General features: G+C 41.1%; 1 protein-coding gene across 2 annotated transcripts in view; it reads left to right on the top strand.

Annotated features, from left to right (window-relative positions):
• The window catches only part of MACROD2 (mono-ADP ribosylhydrolase 2), a 2,939,506-nt gene that overhangs the window by 2,873,078 nt on the left and 43,627 nt on the right, over window positions 1–22,801 (top strand). For both annotated transcript variants that reach the window (XM_075338062.1, XM_075338061.1), the window contains exon 19: window positions 5,287–5,346. In XM_075338062.1, coding sequence (XP_075194177.1) covers window positions 5,287–5,346 — 60 coding nt within the window. The remainder of the gene's footprint in view (window positions 1–5,286; window positions 5,347–22,801) is intronic.

The raw sequence follows: 22,801 nt of genomic DNA, 5'->3' as shown, positions 1-22,801 counted from the left end.
GCGCAAGCATAAATTGACATGCTGTGACTCGGAAGCCTCGTCACAGGTCATTTTACGCTGCCGAAAAAGAAGCACAATGGACATGAGATTTCTATCAATCCCAACCCCTGTGGTTGTACTGTACAATGCACATTGTGGGCACGTACCCTTACTGAATGGCCATGGTAAAGAGGAGGCAGGGGACCAGAGACCTGCTCAATTAAATTTTATTTAGGGCTGAGTGAAACAGCCAAGGCTTATATGAACTATATAATTGACTGCCACTTCATTGAAAGTATGTGAATAGTGATTAGCGAGCGTGCTCGGATGTAGGGTGTCAAAAGGACAAAAAACACCTTCCATCCCCCCCAAAAATATTCTCTTTATGGTTGGCTGTGTGTGTGCGGAGAGCTGAAGTGCCCACTCATTGACATCCATTATATCGTTACTCGAGTTGAGCACTTTTGAGAATAGCCCTCGAATTTTTTGGGATGAACTAGAATCAATAAATAAATCAAAGTATTTAATACAATTTTATGCAATAAAGTTTTGTCTATTTTAGAACTTTTTTCGAAGCCCAATTAGGGCATAGTATGTTGATGTATTCTGCATCCCCAGTTTAAGAGGTACACAAAATAGCATATTTTATCCAATTTAGTACTATACTCTAGTAGCAGAATTGCTTTTGCTAGCAGGAGGATCAATCTGAAGATAGTGCAAATGAAGGGAACTCAAATTCCCTGTAGCTACCCATTAATCTGTAGACAGTTCTCTGTTGTACCTCATGCTTCCACAGAAATTATTCTGCTAGTGGGAATATATTAGTGTGTTAGCGAATTTATTCAAGTTCCCCTCCAAGAAAAACGAATGCACTGAGTTCTACGCTCTATACTCTCTTTAGTGTTATTTGAATCTCTGTGTTGTGCACAGCCACCTCGGGACCTGCACTAGCCAAACAGTGGATGAGTTTCTCCCGTAGTGTTCCTGTATGGAATACAACTTGATATATTCGCATGTGATTTAAAGGATATAGAGACCTTGCATATGCATGTATTTTTGGCAAAAAATATATTTTTTCTGCAATTTGGATGTCATTAAAAAATTTTCACTGTTTGCCTTCTATAGCTTCTATGATTCACAGTCTTTTGCTAGCTGCAGAATGAGTTCTCAGTAGAGATGAGTGGACTTGCAGATAACCAGGACCGGCGGGTCCCTGCTAATTTTTTTTTAAAATCCAGTTCCTGTCCTGGAATTTGGTTCCAATATAAGTCTATGGGGACCAGAATCCGGCAATTAAAATTGGTGGTGGAAGGGATAGGGGGGTAGGAGCGCGTGCGATGTACTCACAGAGGCTCCTTGTCATGTTGGTAAGCTATTTCTAGGTTGTGCATTCACTTCTGGTGCCACACATTATGTCATCGGCGCATATGCACTGCTTTCCCCGCCCACTGGCCATCCTAGCGTCTGTGATTGGTTGCAGTCAGACGTGTCCACAGCCTGTCTGACAGCGTCTGCCTACAACCACTCATAGACTCTGTCTGCGGGTCAATATTGAGGTCTAAAAATAAAACAATGGCATATGGTCCCCCTATATTATGATACCCAGCAAAGATAAATCCCATGGCTACAGGCTGCAGCCCTAGCCCTGCATTTATCTTGGCTGTGTATCAAAATAAGAGGAACCACATGCTTCTTTTTTTTTTTTTTCATTTAAATAAATAAATTAAAAAGCTGGCATGCAGTATCCACCAATTTTGATACTCAGCCATGATAAAGCCCGACAGCTGGGGCTGGTATTCTCGGACTGGGGAGGCCTAAGGTTATTAGTGCGCCCCCCAGCCTGAAAATAGCAACCTGTAACTGTCGCGGGCGGGGAGGAGGGTGTCAGCACACCGCGCTCACCCCTTCTGCTCGGGTCCGGCAGCTGCTCAGTGGTGGCTCGAGCGGTGGGCCGGATCCCGGGGTTTCTCGAGCGACACTCCTCGCCCGTGAGTGAAAGGGAGTTGTTGGGTGTGGGGATTGTTATAGTTCGTGACGCCACCCACGGTTGTGGTGATTTCACCACCGCTGCTCAATATGGGGATCCCAGGGATGGTGATGCGGAGCAGCCAGTTGTTGTGTTGCCCCTCCGTGGGTAGGGGTTGGTGATCCCGGGGCCCGGTGATGGTGAAGTAGGTGCGGGGCCTGGTGGGCACAGGGACGCGGGGGCAGCGCTGTGCCTTGCGGTACTGTGGTACTCACTCAGCCTGAGACGTGACACAGTTTGTATGGTAAACCAAACGGCTGGTAGGACGGTCCCACAGACGGCTGCACCTGCACTCCCGGTAGGTGACGGTGATGGCCCTCTTCCTTGCACCTATGGATGACTTGTGGTAGCGGTGGATTCCCTCCGGTTACCCGCTCCCCGACTGCAATCTGGGCCGGAGGAGCTCTACACTTTGCCCGCAGGCGCTGGCCCTGGGGAAACTGGTGCCCTGGCGGTGGCGGTGTCTCCCCGGTTCAGGTTGGGCTGTTGCCTTCAATCGGGACTTGGTTGTTGGGGGATCTGCGTCCCCGTCACTGACGGATTCGGCAAATTTGGCGACTCCTAGCCTTGCCGGGGTCCGAGAGGCCCCTGCCCTGGTGCTGACTGTCCTTCGGAACACTGCTCCAGACCACCGGGCACACAGCCAACGGGGTCCTTCCAGGAACTTCCAAACGGTCCCCCTCCAGACAGTCACCGCCGTCGCTGACCTTGCTGATCTGGCCCTCCACAAAGCTGGACCCTTCAGGCTTTCTTTCTTTACTGTCACTTCACTTGCTTTCCTCCTTTTCCACTTTTCTTCCTTCACTTTCTTAACTCCTCTACTTAGCTCCTCACACTTGCCCTGCCTGGGCTTCTCTGTTGTTACTCCAGCTCGTCCCTGAGCTATCTGCCTGGTTTCTTCCTGCCTCCAGAGTTGTGAGCTCCTCGGTGGGCGGAGCCAACCGCCTGGCCTACCCCCTGGTGTGCATCATCAAACTCCTGGAGGAAGGCAACAAGGATTTCTGGTTAGCTGTGATGTGCCTACCTGGAGTGTGGGGTGTGGTGGTGTTGTGACCCGTGTCCCCTGGCTTGCCCAGGGCGACACATAACTGCCCGAGATTGTCATATCTATTAGATGCAATAAACTCCGCACTTTACCTGGCTCTTCCTGATTGTCCGGATGCGGTGGCAATTGGGGTAATGAGGGGTTAATAACAGCGCACAGCTGCCAATAAACCTTAGATTAGTAATGGCAGTGTCTGAGACCCCCATCACTAATCTGTAAGTGAAAGTAAATAAACTACAAACACCAAAAAAATTCCTTTCTTTGGAATAAAATACAAAAAACACCCTGTTTCACCACTTTATTAACCCCAAAACACCCCTGCAGGTCCTAAGTAATCCACACGCACTAAGTCCCATGATGATCCTGGTTCTGCTACATCTCTGTCACAGTGAGCAGCCATATAGCATGACTCCCTACTGTGACTGCAGACAGAGACTGAGCTGCATGATCAGTGGTGACGTCACTCACCTGATTTGTGGTCACAGCTGGAAGTTCCCATGGTTATTCATCTGGGAGAACAGGTAACCTGACCTCTGAGGACCTCAGGTAACTTCAGTAAAGTCAGTGAACTCCCCTGCATCTACTGGTAGAAAACCACATTTTTTTGCCAAGAGATGCAGATTTAGTGCTGAAATTTTCACACTATATTCATGCACCCAAATTACACCTCCTAGCAGAAAACTGCATCAATACCGCTGCAAAAAACGCAGCAAAAGAATGCGTTAAAAAATGCGTTTTTTTGCAAGTAGGCATAGATTGGGTGCAGGAATATGGTGTAAAAATCCCATAAACAAATTTGCATCTCTTGGCCCAAAAATGAAAAAAAAAAAACAATTTTTTTCTGCCAGGAGGTGCAAATTTGGTGCTGAAATCAAATGCAGAGCATTTCAGCACCAGTACTTCTCCTGGCAGGAAACCATGTCGAAACCCCAAAACAAAAAAAAATGCATCAAAAACCTGTGTTTTTTGCCAGTAGGTGTAGATTGGGTGCAGGAATATGGTGTAAAAATGTCATCACTAAATTTGCATCTCATGGCCCAAAAAATATAAAAAAGCATTTTTTTCTGCCAAGAGGTGCAAATTTGGTAATGAAATCTCGTGCAGAGTATTTCAGCACCAAATGTGTACCTCCTGGCAGAAAAACGTGGAAAAACCATGGCAAAAAAAGTGTGTCAAAACCCAAGTTTTTTTTGCCTGGAGGTGTAGATAGGGTGCATGAATATGGTGTAAAATGTCATCACCAAATTTGTATCTCTCGGCCCAAAAATGCAAAGAAAATATTGTTTTCTGCCAGGAGGTGCAAATTTGGTACTGAAATCTGGTGCAGACTATTTCAGCACTAAATGTGCCCCTCCTGGCAGAAAACCATGGCAAACCACCTGAGTGACATCCCCACTGATTGCGTGGCTCAGTCATTCTCTGTTTGCACTTACAGCGGGCAGTCATGCTCTATGGCCTCTTGCTGTGACTTGGATGTAGTAAAGCTGAATCATCGTGAGACCTCGTGTAGATTACATCGGACCTGCAGGAGTGTATTGGGGTTAATAAAGTGGTGAAAGAGGAAGGGGTTGCATTTTATTCCAAGCAAAGGATTTTTTCTATGTTTGTGTTTATTTACTTTCATTTACAGATTAGTGATGGGGGAGTCTCATAGAAGCCTCCCATTACTAATCTAGGGCTTAGTAGCATTAATAGGTTGTTATTAATGGGTTTGTCACATCTATTGGATGCGACAATCTTGGGCGGCTGCAGGTTGCTATTTTTAGGCTGGCGTCTGTCCAAAAAGCATGGACCTCCCCAGCCTGAGAATACCAGCCCCAGCTGTCGGGCTTTATCATGGCTGGGTATCAAAAGTGGGGCGGTCTGCATGTTGTTTTTTTAATTATTTAAATAAATAAAGAAAAGCCACATGCGGTTCCTCTTATTCCTTATAACCAAGATAAACGCAGGGCTGGGGCTGCAGCCTGTAGCCATGGGCTTTATCTGTGCTGGGTATCATAGTATGGGGGGACCTATGCCAATTGTTTTTATTTATTTATTTTTAAACCTTGATACTGACCCGCAACCAGCGTCTGCGAGTGGTTGCAGGCAGAATTTTACAGTCCCGGTCCGCTCATCCCTAGTTCTCAGCTCAACTTTCATGTTGTCATGAATTCGTTGTCCCTAATTTAAAGTATATTTTAACCTGTATTGCTGATTGTGAAATGATCTATTTTTATATTTATTTTTTTTTTAGTTCAAAGTAAAGATTTCTCAAAAAATACTCTCTCTACTTCCGAAGAAGATGAATCTAATGGTAAAGTATACACACAATCTTTTATCCACTACTGTTTCATATCTGACCTCAGCACCTCCTCGGCATGGAAAGTGTTCTTTATTTCACTTTTCTTCATTTTAGTTGTTGGACAGATTGCTGTACATTATTTACAAATTTTTAGCATCTAGAAATAAATGATACCATGTACAACATACAATGGGAGGGAAGGAGGGAGAGCCGCATCTTCTTTTCCCAACACAGCAATATAATCCCCTCCATGAACCCAAAGTCATAGTAGTTGGCGGGTTTTTCTCCAGTCTTCATGAACAGTGTGCCTATGTAACCTGCACGACATTCATTATGAGGCCTCTAAATGAATTAGCCTCCTATTTTATTGTGAGAAATGTACTCCTGATTGAACTACATTGTGGTCATTATTTATCCCACTCTTGTGCCATAAAATATGATGAATTTATTGGAAACTCTCACTCCTGGCTAGCCTCTGTGAGCGTTTGAAAAGTTGGCACAGCTGACCAACACTTGCGTAAAATGCAAAAACTGACTACATTTTTGTGCAATTGCACAATTTTTTTTGCAACATTTCAAACAGTTTTACACCAGAATTTGTAAGTGTAACTGCTGATGTTGCAGTATTCTTTTCTTGTATCTGAAAAACTGGAAATTCTGAAGCATGGCATCGGTATGAGAACCATACGGTCTTTTTAGGTTTTTTTGGGTTTCTAATCAGATTTATAGTGTAAAACATTTTTTTAAACGCAGGCAGGGAAATGTTTTACCTCACAAAAAGAATCAGCTGTGATCCCATGCTGTAATGTCTGTATATTTTTTTTGCTTCTGTAAGAGGGTCAGGGTTATGCTCAACTCTGCAAAAGTAGCCAGCACACCGTTGGTTTAATGTCCAATGTATGTATATTGTGTAAGTGGCCACCAGGTAGCAGTGTGGCTTGAGTACAGCAGTCCTGGCACCTGGGTAGGTAGACTAAGGGTTAAAGAAGAGGAGGAAAGCAGCTTAAAAAAAGGACAATGTGAGGGAAGAGGGGTAGGAGAGTCCCCAGGAGGAGATATTGAAAGGAAGCCCAAATCTATTGTTTTAATTTGTGGACCCTAAGGGTCACCCCTGGATGGCGGACACGGGGGATCCTGCACGTAGAGGATTGTTTAAGTCGGGTATAGTATGGTTGGTCGGGGAGGCGACTGTTGTCCTGGAAGCAAATACCCTAAGAAACCCTCTGCGAGACCAAGGGTCAGTTGCGCCCTCAGAAATAGGGTATATCTTGGTACTGGCCTAAGCACGAGCGGAGGAGTGCTGTCATACGTGGTACTTCCAATGCGCAAGCAATCCCTGTGGGTGGGATGGAGTGGCCTAAAAGACTATTTGATTCTGTCCATGCTAGCGTGATGTCAGACAGGGGGATGAGGGGCCTAGCGGTGTCATATGGAGCCCAGGTGCCAGGAAAGCGGTCGGCTGCTAAATTGCATTGTGAGATGGAGTCGGGAGGGAACCCCTATGGGACCATGAGCGGTGCCCATGTAGTGAAGAAGGAAACTGATGCTGTAAATGATAGAAAACCTACAATGTTGGCCACTACTCAAAAAAACGGAATTTAACAACTATAGAACAACCAGGTAGTTGCTTAGTGGAAAACATAATACCTGTAAAATTACACTGAAATAACTCAAACCAAATTTGAAACAAAATTCATCTTTATTGCAAAAAATAATAAAAAATTGCACAGCAGTATAAAATGTAAAAGTAAATACGTGGCACATAAAGATATCTATTGGTACCAAAGTGTACATCTGTCTATATACGTTAGACCACAGAGAATGTCAACAATTACCATGGAAATTGACAGTGTACAATAATAAATATATCCTTAATCACAAAATAGTGAAAATAATCAAAAATTACCAGATACTAAAAGTGCCACAGACTGATATATGGTAGAAACAATATTCATATGAGGATGACAAAGACATATTATAGTAACAATGTGGAGTAGATGAAAAATAAGATGGCAAATGAAAAATAATAATAATATATATATCAGGAAAAAAATTATATTCACCTGATAGTGAAATTAAAATAAAACTAACAAGTGCCAATAAATAAATTTTCCACATTGCTCCATATTAACAAAGACTTACCAATGAGACACCCTGACGCGTTTCGCTGTGGCTTTCTCCAAGGGCATTTGTTAATATGGAGCAATGTGGCATAATTTATTTATTGTCACTTGTTAATTTTATTTTAATTTCACTATCAGGTTAATATACTTTTTTTTCTGATAATTATATATATATATATATATATATATATATAACATTATTTTTAATTTGCCATCTTATTTTTCATCTACTCCACATTGCTACTATATTATGCCTTTGTCATCCTTGTTTGAATATTGTTTCTACCATATATCAGGCGCTGTGGCACTTTTTTAGTATTTGGTAATTTTTGATTATTTTCATTATTTTGTGATTAAGGACATATTTATTATTGTACACTGTCAATTTCCATTGTAATTGTTGACATTCTCTGTGGTCTAACTTATATAGACAGATATATTTTTATGTGCCACGTATTTACTTTTTTATTTTATACTGCTGTGCAATTTATTATTATTTTTTGCACTATAGATGAATTTTGTTTCAAATTTGGTTTGATTTATTCCTGTGTAGTTTTATAGGTATTATATGCTGTAAACGATGTAGATATTGTAAAGATGAGAAGTAGAGTGATGAGGAGAGATGCTGTAAACGTTAAAGAGAGTACTGTATGGCTCCATTTATTGTCTCAGAATGAAAGTGAAGTAAAGAGTGGACTGTGCAGAAGTCATCCTTTAAGTGGTGCGGTGACAGAGGGGCATGGGGTTAACGAGCGGCTGCTCTGCGGCCTGTTGACCCCTGAATACACCACTACCACTGCCTGCCCCGTGCCCTCCCCCACACTTCCTTCCCAGCCTAGGAAATGTGGTATGATCAGAACATGTCAGACACAGCCATTACACAGTACACAGCAGGGACACATATATAAGATTATCTTAGCACAGGAACCTTTTTTTTGTAATCTCATCCAATGGTAGAAATTATTAGTATTCCAAGATCTATTGATTAAAACCAACTTTAAAATTAACTTTCTTCATGGGAAGTCCCCTTAAAAAGAAAATATGTCTAGAATACGGCATTCGATGGAAATTAATGGAACGTGACATAACTCCATATAAACCCATGAGATGAAACCACTGTCTGTATCTGTGAAATCTGATGTATGCAGATATCCATTATGGACCCATTTTTTTTCATGGGTTTAAACATTCAGTATTTAAAAATCTGCTTCCTAAAGGCTACGTACAATACATCTTTGCATTTAGGAAGCAAATAATATAATATAAAAATTCTGTGCAAAGTCGAGCAACATTCTAAAAAAAGTTTTCGTAAAGGCCGCTACAGAGCTGAGAACTGCAGATACGGTGCTTTACTTTGAATGCCGGCTGTATTCCGGCATTGAGAGGAAGTGAGTCATGTTAGCTACAGGCGTCATCACATGACCCTGTGCTACCATGGCAACCACCGAAAGTCACGTGATCGCGTACGTGACTTCCGGTGGGGGCGGCGGTAAGTGAAAATTATGGCCGCGTGCTTATACATCTCACTGCCAGACTTTGGCAGCAATATGTAAGGGGTTAAATGTTCCGGGTGGAATGCAATTCCACTCGGAACATGCAGGCACACATGTTAAAAACAGCTGATATGTGCGCGGATCGCTGCATCCTGCCGGCGGCAGGGGGCGGGGCTTAACCTCACAAGCTCCATGACGGATAGATCCGTCAAAGGCCGTGAAGGGGTTAAACAAACTTTGAGAACATTCAATAATTTTTCAACTGGCTAACACGGTACAAAAACATTTTCACTTGTAACTAAAACAAAAAAAAAAACAGATTGCACTCAGACCAATGTTATTCAATGGAGCAGTGCAGATTAATGATTTTTTTTTACTATTTGATTCTGCGTGTGAAAATAATCACAGAATGCATGATTTTCCTGACATTCGGATGGCAGTCAGCCATAAAAGTCTATGGATGTGTGAAAAAGATGTCCTTCAAGTGCGGTTCAATTTTTACAGACTGACATGGACTGGAGAAAGTGGAGAAACTTTAATTTTTTTTCTCTCCACCTCTGAGAAAAATAGATTTTACTCAGATCAAACTCTGATCAGAGTCGGGTTAGTATAGTTGGACCATTTTTTGTGGATGGAGAGAAAAGTTGTGTGCATCTGCCCTGACAGACAGCGGGAGGGAGGAGTATGGGGGAAGGCTTTTAAATAGACCTAAAGTGCAGAAAAGAGAGAGGACGTCATGGGATACAAAAACAAAGTCTATAGACAAGAAGAAAAGTTCAGTATAAGAGCAAGTGAAAATAAAAGCACCCTGGATACAGAAATTGCACATCCAGCCTGTATTACAGGGAGGGACACTCCCATATGAGAAAAGTCTGAAACTTTGTGGGATATTAAAATGTCTCAAACTAAATTAAAGAGGTGGTTCACCCCTTTTCATTAAAAGCCACATCGTTATTATGTTGAGAAACAAGGTTTCTGTCAAATACCTTGTGTTACCAATAGTGCCTGTGAGCGGTCTATTGTGGGACCGCTCATCCTCATTGCGTGACCCCCAGGCTCCATGACCTCTGATGTCCAATGATGTCACGTCAACTTCCTGTTGACCTGACATCACTGCAGCCGGCCCCAGTCTTTGTGAGTCACTGAGCTGTGGGCAGAGTATCATCGATCGTCACAGCCCAGCATCGCTACTGCTTGCACACTCTGCAGCGAAGGAGGAGTAAGCAAGGAGATGCTGGGCTGTGCTGAGCAGTGAAACACCACCCACAGCCCAGTCACTCAGGAAGACCGTGGTCCGCCTCAGTTGACGTGGCATCATCGGACATCAGAGGTCACAGAGCCCAGGGGTCACGCGAAAGGGGTGAGTGGACCACAATAGTGCCTCTTAGAGGTACTATTGGCAACACAAGGTATTTGAGAGAAACCTTGTTTCTCTATATAATATCGATGCGGCCAGTAATGAAAAGGGGTGAACCACCTCTTTAAGGAATGAAAATTGCAGGCTGAAGCTTAGTGCAATTGTATTAACTAAAGGTAACCACAAACATCTCAAAATATATTTTTACATGTCGAAAGTGTCCACAGCCTGTAAGTAGATTGTCCTTAAATATTTAATTCAGCACAATACTTGACTACCTTCAAAACAGTATCTTTATGTAGCGCATATGGATTGTTTGGGTGATTTGTCGCCAAATCCACAATTTGGCGACTCTAATGTGAACATAGCCTTAAGGGGAACGCGAACGCAGCGGTGATACCGTAAGACCGATACTGTAACGATCTGCCTTTGTGTAGGTTGACAGCGCATTTCTAATGTCATATTTTGCATATGAAAGCTATGAAATAAAAACAGCCATCAAAATTTCTAAGCAGCCATGACAAGGTCTGAAATATCTTCATAGTTTACAGATGAGTCTTGAATTTCAATGATTCTGAGTTTTTCATTTCCCAGAAATGTCAATTTCTATTTCACATTAAATACCAGGCAGATCAGTGGTTGACAAACATTGTGATATGAACTTCATCAACCTTCTAATAAACTCCCCGGGTCTAAGATGGTGACATGTACTTAATTACAAAAATTGTGTTAACTGCATTGACACCTCAATAATCCTTGGACAAGTTAATACGTGGTAGGTCGCGGGCAAATATCACCTCTAAATGTTATCTATCTTGCGTTTGTATTCAAAGCGGAGATTATGATTTCGTGCGTTCTGCCGATCATGCCATATTGTGAGTGCTCTGTCTTAGTTAAAGCTCTTGTATTAAATTTAGGTAAATGGTTTTGATATGCTTGAATTGCAGGCTCATTTGGTCGCACTATTATACACTAATTGCAGTTTCCGTGTTCTCTGTTTTATTGTCCTATTAACAAAGAATTAACAATTTGCTGCATGATGCAAAATTGCTGTGTTTGATAACACGCCGTCGGCCCCTGAATGGACTGGAGTTGAATTGTCCTGGTAGGCAGATGAAAGCCGAATTTTTCAAAATTATATTCTATTACCGCAATTAGGAAAACACAATTATACATTTAGCTCGGAGTAAACACATCTGCTTTTTGTTATGGATAACGAATACCATTGCAAGATATCATCACTTTCCAAAGAAAATACCCAGCATTCTGCAATATTGTCTGTACATGAGATGACAGATGCTAATTTCATATATTTTCTCTATATAATTGTTTTGTATATATGACCCATGCATTGAATGAATGAAATTGCATCACTGGTATTTATAACCCTTAACTCTTCAAAACCCATCCAACCGTTACAATTTTAGGGTCCATGCTGATCAATGATGTTTTACAAATTAAAAACCAAGTAAACGTACAAAATTCAGAAGTTTTAGGGCTTTATAATCTTCTTGAGATCCAATCGGATCTAAGAAATTGACCCCTATTGTCTCACTATAAAGGGGCGCCATGAACTGAAATGCTGTGGACAAACAAGCACAATAGGGTCTTATCCAAATATAAAGGGAAATCCCATGTTGTTATTGTGCTCACCTTGTGAGATTGGGGCACCCACAACTAGTAGTAATTGTAAAAAACAGCTGCCGCAAGATCCAAGAGCCCAGAGGCTGAAAACAATATGGAGAAAACAGGAGAAAACTGTGGATTACCGTATAACTGCACTGCTGTAGAAAAAAGAAGGTCCAAATCGCTGGATTGTAGATGATGGTCCTTTATTCAATGCATTTCAATGGGATAATCCCACTTCTTCATCAGGAAATACAAAAAATTAATTTGATGCATTTCCCAATGAAGAAGTGGGGTTATCACTTCAAAACGCGTTGAATAAAGCAACCTCCTGTACAATCCAAAAGTATATATGAGCAGTTTTGCTTACATTTTCTGCATTAAGAGATCTGTCAACAACACCCAAGAAGCAATCTGTCAGTATTGTCATATCTGCTTATTACCATTAGTATTTTCGGCATTTTGTTTTTCAAACATAGCTTCTGAAAATCAATAGAGAAAAATGGCTAGATATATAACATAGACTCACAAAAAAACCCCCAAAAACTAAAGGTACCATCACACATAACGAGATCGCTAGCAAGATCGCAGCTGAGTCACGGTTTCTGTGACGCAGTAGCAATCCCGTTAGCGATCTTGTTATGTGTGACACTTACCAGCGATCAGGCCCCTGCTGTGAGATCTCTGGTCGTTGCCGAATGGTCCAGGCCATTTTCTTCAAAGGCAATGTCCTGCTGGGCAGGACACATCGCTGTGTTTGACACTGTGTGACAGGGTCACAGTGACTGCTGAGATCGTTATACAGGTCACTACTGCGACCTGTATTGTTCCTGCATCATTGGTAAGGTCTGACTGTGTGACATCTCACCTGCGACCTCTCAGGGACTTACCAGCGATCCCTATTAGGTCGCATCATTTTCGGGATCGCTGGTAAGTCGTTGTGTGTTACTGGGCCTTAAGAGTTTTAGCTGACAGAGCTTGTTATTCTTTAAAGAGATGTTCCACTACTAAGGTGACCTCCTTTATTTTATCCTAACTCTTCCTATCTAACACTTTCCTAATATACTTTTGATATCTACTCTGCGCCTGTAAATTTATCTCCAAGACGCTCGTAAAAATCTTTATTGTTGTTGTAGCTTTGATATTTCTGGCTGCAGATCAGAATCAGACCAACTGAGTGGGCATGTCACAGGTGCGGGCTGAGAGGAGAGTGAAGTGTGATCTGGACATGCGTGCCCTGACTACTGTCACTCACAGAGAAGCAGCCCCTCCCAACCAGTGACTTGTGCTGCTCAGTTTGTCCGATTTCGGTCTGAAGTTGGAAGGATCAAAGCTACAACAACAATAAGGGTATTTACGAGCCTGTTAGAAATATTATTACAGGAGCAAAGTAGATATCTTCAATGCTGGAGAGTAGAAGGGGTTAACACCGCACTGTCACCAAAAGAGGATAAAAAAAATATTGATTTATTGAAAGATTATTTTATTCTATAGGTTATTGATCTATGGAATAAAATAATCTTTCATTAAATCAGCAATTTTTTTATCCTCCTTTGCCGACAGTGCGGCGTTAACCTCTTCTACTCTCCAGCATTGAAGATATTTACACATCGGGCTGCGGCAGCCGCCATGAACTATGTGATTTCTGTGGTGGTTGTGACTCTCACAACCACACTAGGTGAGTGTACAGTAACATATTTTTATTTTAATATTCTGGTAAGACAGGTAAGACACTATTTTGCGCTCTCTTTTCCTTAGTTTTACAGGAGCAGAGTAGATCGCAGAATTTTATTAAGAAAGTGTTAGTTAGGAAAAGTTAGGATAAAAGAAAGTGGATCACAATAGTTGGGAAAAACCTCTAAGTTTAATGACATACAAGTTGTCTTTAAAAATTCTTGTTATGTATCAGGAATGGTCATCATAATGGCGCTGTAATATTGATTCAATAGGTATCTTCAATAAAGGAATCTGCGGGGGTCTTGTGAGGAGGTCTAAAGGACAGAAACCCCTAGGAATAACTTAAGTAAGGGTCAGAGAAAAAAAACATTTATCACAAGTGTCAGTTCCAGTAGATTAACAATCCTAAAGCACAGTCACACTGCCTATCTCTCGCTGTATATTAGGAGGCATTGTATGATAGTGTTAGTAAATCACTGTATGGCGGTATTACTTGGACATTAAACGACATGAGAAAATGTGGAAGTTTTTATATATTACTATATGGTAATAATTGATATTGGCATACCATATTGTTTAGCCACTTTTTTTTTCTTTTATTATATAATTTGATTATTATTATTATTATTATTATACCTGTGGAGGTCACTAGTGATTGTGTAAAAAACAATCATTGTAAAAAAAAAATATATACAAACTTTTAAATATTTAGATCCATCGAGAAAAACAAGGTTTTTCTATGATACATGGATGAAGCACTGAGTAATAATCTTTTTGTACAAAATACGAACTTATATAACGTTAATGTTAATTAGAAAGGAATACTAATTTTACTTATTTTCCATAGCTAAAAATTACAATATGTTTTTATCCTTTATTTTCATTTTTAATCATATTTTTTCAATCAAAGCTTTTCTCTGGAGTCATTACGCATAAAAATCTCAGCATAATAAAACAGTTTTCCTTTACTATCCCTCTAAATTGTAATTACTGAATACAGTCGCAGGAGTTTATCCTTTATTTTAACATAGTGATTTTGTTTTTCTTTATTGTGTCCGATCATTATCTACAATACACAGTGTGAAAAATATAATTTAATCCTTGATTTACATTTCTTCAGCGCATTTCCCAGATCTTTCTAAGTCCGTGAGTACCAATCTGTGATACATAACCATCTACTATGGCAACACAGGAGTCTCAAGTCTCTTCAGTATACACTTTTCACCTAAAACGCTGTTTGATAAAAGCATCAACAAAGAATAAATCACATTGTTATTTAGACCTTATTGATGCTGAATATGGGTAATTTCCATGAAATAACTGCAATCAGCGATATTTGAGAAATAGTTTGGTTTATGCCTTCTTGATGCTTATACAAAGGGAACCAAAGCTGCGGCCACTTATGATATATACAGTGGATGTGTTGGCAGCGGAAGGTTAGTTATGTAAACACTAATTATATAATCTGTCTGAATTAGTCTGCCCTTTCTTAGCCCCACAGCCATTGAGTCTCTTCACACGTGGCTCTATAAATGTGCAGACACAAGAAATATTGTCCTGCATTGAAAATATAGCAGTTGGGTTGCATGTGTGTTGTGAATGTCAGTTATGCTTTTGCTGTTGTGAGGCTCCCTCTTGTGGCCAGGAATGGTTTGGACAGAGACCAGGTGTGTTGGAGCAATGGGCGTTCCCATTGCTAACTCTATGCCTATTTAAACCCTGGCCTCCTTGCAGGCTGAGCCGGTTACCATTGTCCTGTAGCTCTCCAGCCTTTTCATCTTGCTTCTGACCACATCTACCCCAGATAAGTGCTTGGTTCTTTCTTATGTTGTTTTTGGTCTTTTGTTCTTATCTGGGTTGTCAATTATTGTGGTTGTTTTCAGTTTATTTCCATGCAGGAATCTTCCCTCGCTGTTGCTTTGCTGGGAAGCTCCTGCAGCTATGTTTGGAGTTTTGCTCCTATAAGTCCATGTGTTTGTTGCTTCTTGAATTTTTAATTGTTCCTGTTTTCTGTTGGTTTGTCATTGGTTTGACAAGAGCGCCTGATATAGGACTGAGTGCAGATCGTGCGATCTGAGGACCTTTTTGTACTATCAGGTATTTGGGTTTTTGTAGGGTTTTTCTCTGGCCACCATCAGCCCCTTTTCTATCCTTTCCTATTTAGTCAGTGGGGCCTCACCTTTGCTGATCCTATCATCCATCTGTGTAGTCTTTGAATGTGGGGGGCTTGCTATACCTTTTGCGGTCTATTTCTGAGGCAGAGAGTTATTCATCCTTCCGTTCTTTAGGATAGCTAGTTCTCCGGCTGGGTTTGCGGTGCATAGGATGTTAGTTCATCCCTCAGCTACTTCTAGTGTTGATGGTTAGTGAGGGGATGGCGGCCAGATTAGTTGCCAATGCTCTTGTCACCTTTTGCCAATGATCTATTGTGATCTTCCATGGTTCCGGATCATAACACATGTGCCATACACAAGACCAATGGAACTGAGAAAAGGTCCAAAGACAAACATTATCTTTGTAATATAAAATGCATACGGCATATTTCTGGGATCTTCTATAACCCCTCCCAATTACCAATGCAAAGAAATCCTACATGGCTCTCCATGACCCAGCTTAATTATTTTTATATATAGGCAGCATGAGCGTTATTGACTGCCATGTGGCCACCAAAAAAGCAGAGCTCAATGGGCACGGGGTATCGTTGGTGCAAATTGATTTGCAAGACTGAAACCATCAGCCGGATCAGTGATCTCCGGCTGCTGAACCAGAGCCTGCTAACTGCCACCATCCACGGCTCTTCTTTTGATTAGTCAGGCTGGCAAGACATCACGTGTGCATCATACCGCAATTATGATGTTGCACCAGGTCATCTAATCAAAAGAAGAACCACAGATGCGGTCAGGTTTTCAGGGCTCCAGTCCAGCATTCACAGATTACTGATGTGGATACATAGTTACATAGGTTGAAAAAAACCTAGGTCCATCTAGTTCAACCTTCCTCCACCAATTATACATTTCGTCACTAAATCATTTATAAACGACAATGTTGTGTGTACTGAGGAAATCATCCAGCCCTATACCAAAAGTTTTTATAGTGTCGGCCATTACTACCTCTTGTGGTAGGGCATTCCACAGTTTGACTGCTCTAACTGTAAAGAACCCTTTCCTATTTAGCTGCCAAAATTGCCTCACAGTGAGTACCCCCTGGTGCTTAGTATTGTCTTTGGAAGGAATAAGTCATGTTCCAGTCCTTTTTATTGACTATAATCGTACATCAGTGGCGATGTATCGGGTCCTGCCAGTCGACTCATACCAACTCTACTCAACATAGAATATCATCTAAAACGTTTCACAGCTCGGCTTAAGTTTTAAATGCAAGGACGTTCTCCTTACTTCTCATTTGGAGCTGCCGATCCTTGTACACAGGCTGATGGCTGAAGATTGAAGCATCTTAAAAATCTTAAAGTATATTAAGTTGTTTATAAAAAGAATGCCAATTACTTTATTCTTTTTATAGACCTCTAATTTATCCGGGCCAATACACAAGGCTCGATGTTCTGCCTAGTGGGGTTTTTTGTATGTTAAGAAGGTTTTTTTTATTATCATATTATAAACAAAAAGATATTTTTGTAGTTGAAAACCCTCCATTAAGGTCTGGAGACTGGCTAGGCGACTCCATGACCTTAATGTGCTTTTTTTGAGCCACTCCTTTGTTGCCTTGGCTGTATAGTTTGTTGTGCTGGAAAACCCAGCCACGACCCATTTTTAATGTCCTGGCGGAGGGAAGGAGGTTGTCAGGATTTTATAATATATGGCTCCATCCATTGTCCCATTGATGCGGTGAAGTAGTCCTGTGTCCTTAGCAAAGAAACACCCCCAAAACATAATGTTTCCACCTCCATGCTGAACAGTGGGGATGGGGTCTTTTGGGTAATAGGCAGCATTTCTCTTTCTCCAAACACTGCAAGTTGAGTTAAGGCCCAAGAGCTCAATTTTTGTCTCATCTGACCACAACACCTTCTCCCAATTACTCTCAGAATCACCCAGGTGTTCATTGGCAAACTTCAGATGGGCCGGCTGTACATTTGCCTTCATGAGCAGTGGGACTTTAGCGGGCACTGCAGGATTTTAAGCCATTTCGGCGTAATGTGTCACCAATGGTTTTCTTGGTGACACTGGTCCATCTGCCTGAGATCATTAACAAGTTCCCCCCATGTAGTTTTAGGCTGATCTCTCACCTTCATCATGATCCTGGATACCCCACGAGGTGAGATTTTGCATGGTGTCCCAGATTGATGTTGATTGACACTCATTTTTTAATTCTTCTATTTTCTTGCTATTGCACCAACAGTTGTCTCCTCACCCAGCGTCTTACTTATGGTTTTGTAGCCCATTCCAGCCTTGTGCAGGTCTATGATCTTGTCCCTGACATCCTTAGAAAGCTCTTTGGTCTTGCCCATGTTGTAGAGGTTAGAGTCTGACTGATTAATTGAGTCTGTGGACAGGAGACTTTTATACAGGTGACAATGTAAGTCAGCTGTCTTTAATGCAGGTAACGAGTTGATTAGGTGTATCTAACTGGTCAGTAGGAGCCAGAACTCTTAATGGTTCGTAGGGGATCAAATACTTATTTCTCTCTGCAAAATGCAAATAAATTCATATAATTTATACAATGTGATTTTCTGGATTTTATTTTGGATATTCTATCTCTGAATGTTAAAATGTACTTACCCTTAAAATTATAGACTGTTCATGTCTTTGTCAGTGGGTAAACTTACAAAATCAGCAAGGGATCAAATAATTACTTCCTTTACTGTACCTAAATTTCTATTTACATTTTGAATGAGTTAAGCCTATTTTGTGATGAGCCTGGAGCCATGTATGCAAGGCTATATTGACATTTTATTCTCTGGGAACAGAAGAACCTTGTGTTTTGGCTGAAGTATTTGTTTCCCCTCTATCCCCTTTCAATGACTTTTTGGCTGATTCCTCACCCTCTTGTTTTCTAACAATACTTTGAGAAGTGTTGGAGAGTCCTGTACAGGTTCTTACCAGTCAGTAGTAAAGATGATAGCAGTGTGGTCCCCCCCTAGGCTCTCAAGTGCCCCATGTTACACACTATATTTGCCTTCTTTCTGAAGCTTTACAGAGATGCCTCTGTCTCCTTTATGTTTTTGACCTTGTCCACCTAATAGGGTTGCACAATGACAATTTTGTCCATGTGAAAGGTTGCTAGCGTCTGATGTCACCACCCCCAATGTTATGTTAAAGAGCTGTTGCTTAGACTTTGTGCTTCCATCACGAAAAACATAAGATTCGGATCTTGAAACTAATATATTCTTAACAAAAATGGTTTCCGAAACTCCGATTACCATAGACCCGTTAATTAGTAGACATTTCCTTGGACAGGCCTAATCATTTCCTTTGTTGTGTGAACATCAGTTAAAGCTTTTAATACTGATGCTTTGGGTTTTTTTCGTTATATATTCTTTACCTTCCAGAAAGGAATGGTTTCATTGACTAAGTAATTAAAAGCATCATGCACCTTTTCTCTCTGGCTAGCTGCCCTTCTGTTCTTCACCGCTGTTCCCGGTGTAATGTCACCAGCAGATGGTCCGAGATTTTTCACCCTTTCAAAAGTTTCATTTTATTCCCATCTCATCAAGCATGTCTCCGCCAAGTGTAATTAGCTGAAGCTTTGAAATCCTCACTGGAGATCAGTTAAAGTTTCAATAAAACGTTTAAATGAGAAGGTTAGACATGTCTGAGATAAACCGTAATGCTACAGACTCATTTACCAAAGTTTAGTAAGCATTCTTTGTTTCAATGTTGTCTTCTACGAGACACTTATAAAAAGCCATTAGCTTCTGTTGTGTTTGGATAACAAAGCTGGACATTTATAACATATAATGAAAGGCTCTTACCTTTCAGCAGGGTCAGGCTGCCTCTGTTTGCAATTAATTTTAATAAAAGGCCTCCTTTTAGACTGTCTTGGACTAAGTGGAAAGTTTTAACAGCAGCAAAAAAAAACAAAAAAACTAATGAGCACCGAGAAAACTTTGCTTTATAAAAGCTGGAAATAGCATGTGTATGTTTACAAAGAATCGGAAAGATAAAGGCAAATTAATTATTAGGAATGATCTCATAAATTTGTGTCAGGATAAAGCAAAGAGACTCTTTTTAAGACTATCCAATTTATAACATGATATTCATAGGAAAAATTTTTTGAGGAATGTTACGAGGTTTAGGCAAGAAGTCAACTGTAAGTAAAATGAATCTAATTCATTAAAGTTCAGTCTTTAGATCCTAAAAATCTAACTTATGGAAAATATAGATCTTGAGTTGCAAGTGAACGTAGAAAAGGTTAAAAGGTGAATGTGAATTTTTGCTATGTAAAATGGCATATTTCTGTGATGTTCTGTCAATATGAGGCTTTAACTGGAGATGAGTGGATCCGAACTTTAAAGTTCATTGTTCGTACCAAACACAGATTTTACAAAAAAATATCAGTCTTCGAGTTCGGAGTTTGGGTGCTATATGTATGCCAACCACTGGATTGAGCACTTCTATGCTCTGGTACGCTCAGTGCTCAGCCTAGTGCAAGCTGATTGCAGTATTTGAAAGGTTCTCCCTGGTAGAGATGAGCGAACCTGAGGTTTGGTTTTGGAACCAAACACCAACTTAAAAAAATCAAGGTTTGGGTTCGGGGTTCAGATGCTATACATGTGAACTTCACTCACACGAGCAACGCTGTGCTCAGGTATGCTCTGTGCTCAGCCCTGTGAGAACCTCTTGCAGTGTTTGACCGGCTCACTTAATGTAATATCAGCATGATTACATGTAGCGTGCAACACAAAAAATTATTTGAAAAAACCTTCCTTCCCTCCACCGGAAGTGATCTGCATAAGGCTGGTTGTATGTGGGCGGAGACTCAAACTGCTTGCTCCAGTTACTTGCTCCAGGGTTCGGGTCAAGCTCGAACCATTGGAGGCTCAGCTTGTCTGCTGACGGCGAACCAAACCTCCACCAAACCACTCCTCTCTACTCACTGGGGATAAAATCAGCATTATCGGACATAGTGTGTACAAAGAAAAGTGCAAAAACCTAGCCCTCTCCTGGAAATGCTCTGTTTATGGCTGGCTGTATGTGGGCGGAGACCCAAATTGCCCAATCATTGATTTTCAATGGAGTTCAGGTCAAGTCCTGGTCCAGAACAGAACTTTATCTGAAGTTCGGCTGAACCCACAGAACCCACAGAACCCAAACTTCCCTGGGTCCGCTCATCTCTATGTATGACCCCTGCATGCAAAATAAAATCCTAGTTCTCCATGACCCAGCTTAATTTTTTATATAGATAGCATGATCGTTATTGACTATCATCTGGCAACCATACAATCAGAGCTCAATGGGCACTGTGTATATTTGGTGCAAATTGATTTGCAGGATTGAAACACTGGGCCGCATCCGTGATCTCCCACTGCTGAATTGAAGCTCTAAGAACCATCTACTAACCACCACCATCCACGGCTCTTCTTTTGATTAGCCAGCCTGCCATGACACCATGTGTATATTATGCTGCAATTATGATGTTGCGCCAGGTCATCTAATCAAAAGAAGAACCGCATATGCTGTCAGAATGCAGATGGTGCTCAGCGCTCCAGTGGAGAATCCACATGTGGCTGATGTACCGGGTCCTGCTAATCGAATTGTACCAACTCTATTCAACATAGAATGTCATCTACATCTGCAACTTTTCAAAGCTCGGCCTAACTTTTGCAAGTACTTTAATTCTTACTGTTACTCATTTTAAGGAGTATGGAACCAATTATTAGTTTACAACACTATTCTTTCAATAAATATTGTGCAGTTTGCCAGTTTGGAGCAGTGTCAAGACGTATATGTGACATCGCGCCAGGTAAGCTAATCAAAATAAGAGCGGCGGATGTCAAGAGCTAGGAGGAGGTTCTTTTGTGCAGAGAACAGATTGATGTGACTAATGTACCAGGATCATGTGAATCGATCGATTTATACCATCTCTAGCATAATTTATTATTTTTGCTTTATTTCGGTGTTGTACATATAACTGAGTGTCATGGAGGTTGGATCTCGTAAGTTGAGGATGTGTCTGTTTGGTTTTTTTTATTTTTTTAGATCTCTTTGCTCAGTTAAGCTGTGTGCACATGTAGCATTTTTTGTTTTTTGCATTTTTTTCGGTGCAGTTTTGTCACAAAATCTGCAGTTTCCTGATGCCAGCAAAGTGAATGAGAATCCTGACATCTCATGCACAGAGTATTTTCTCCTTTTGGATTTGGTGCAGATTTCACCAATACTAAAGAGTGGGGAAAAATCCGCATCAAAAATGCATAGCAAAAACACGTATATTTTACACTGCGCTTTTCCTGCCAAGACATGCAGAAATGGTGCAGAAAGCTTAACCTGTGCACATGCCCTTATACTTCCTGGCTAGAGATTGTGTCCTTACACACTATGACAATGTCATTTCAATATTTATTAATTAATTCAATTAATTATTTGATATTTATTCATTTCAATATGTATTAATTATTTGATAGTGTCAGACTTTGTAGGAATATGATTAATTGCCAAAGTGAAAACACCCAATTGTCAGCTTACTTATACAACTACACATGTCAAAATTGTTGGTACCCCTCATTTAATGAAAGAAAAACTCACAACAGTTACAGAAAGAACTTGAATCTGACAAAATTAATAAATAAATCTATGAAAATGAACAAATTCCTTCTTTACTGCGCTCTCCGCTTCAGACTGGCTTGCTCCTCTCCTACTCCTTTCCTGACTGCCACTGCCACCTTAGCTCCCAGCCCCTCCCCAGCACCCCTAGCTGAGATGTGGAGGAACACCCCCTGTTGGGTCTGCCCAAGGGTCCCCTCTAGTGTGTGGGAGACCTGGTTGCTATGTGTCTGTGCGCACACACCCTATTTCAGCCTTTGGATTTACCTGGAAGCACTGCCCCAGCATGGGTGCAGTACTCTGTGGTGCCTGACCAGTTCAGGGGTGCCACATTGTCAGAGGTCAAGTTGCAGTTCAAGTGAAGGTCTGGGGTGCTGGGTTTCTTTTTATACACACCCACTAATTAACTGATCATTTAATGAGCACAAGTGAGGATGTAAACCATGATTGGGTGCATTATATGACAAGGCGACAAAACTT

The sequence above is a fragment of the Anomaloglossus baeobatrachus genome, chromosome 3 (assembly GCF_048569485.1).
Source record: "Anomaloglossus baeobatrachus isolate aAnoBae1 chromosome 3, aAnoBae1.hap1, whole genome shotgun sequence".
Classification (NCBI taxonomy): domain Eukaryota; kingdom Metazoa; phylum Chordata; class Amphibia; order Anura; family Aromobatidae; genus Anomaloglossus; species Anomaloglossus baeobatrachus.
This window is presented reverse-complemented; position numbering and strand designations above follow the sequence as displayed.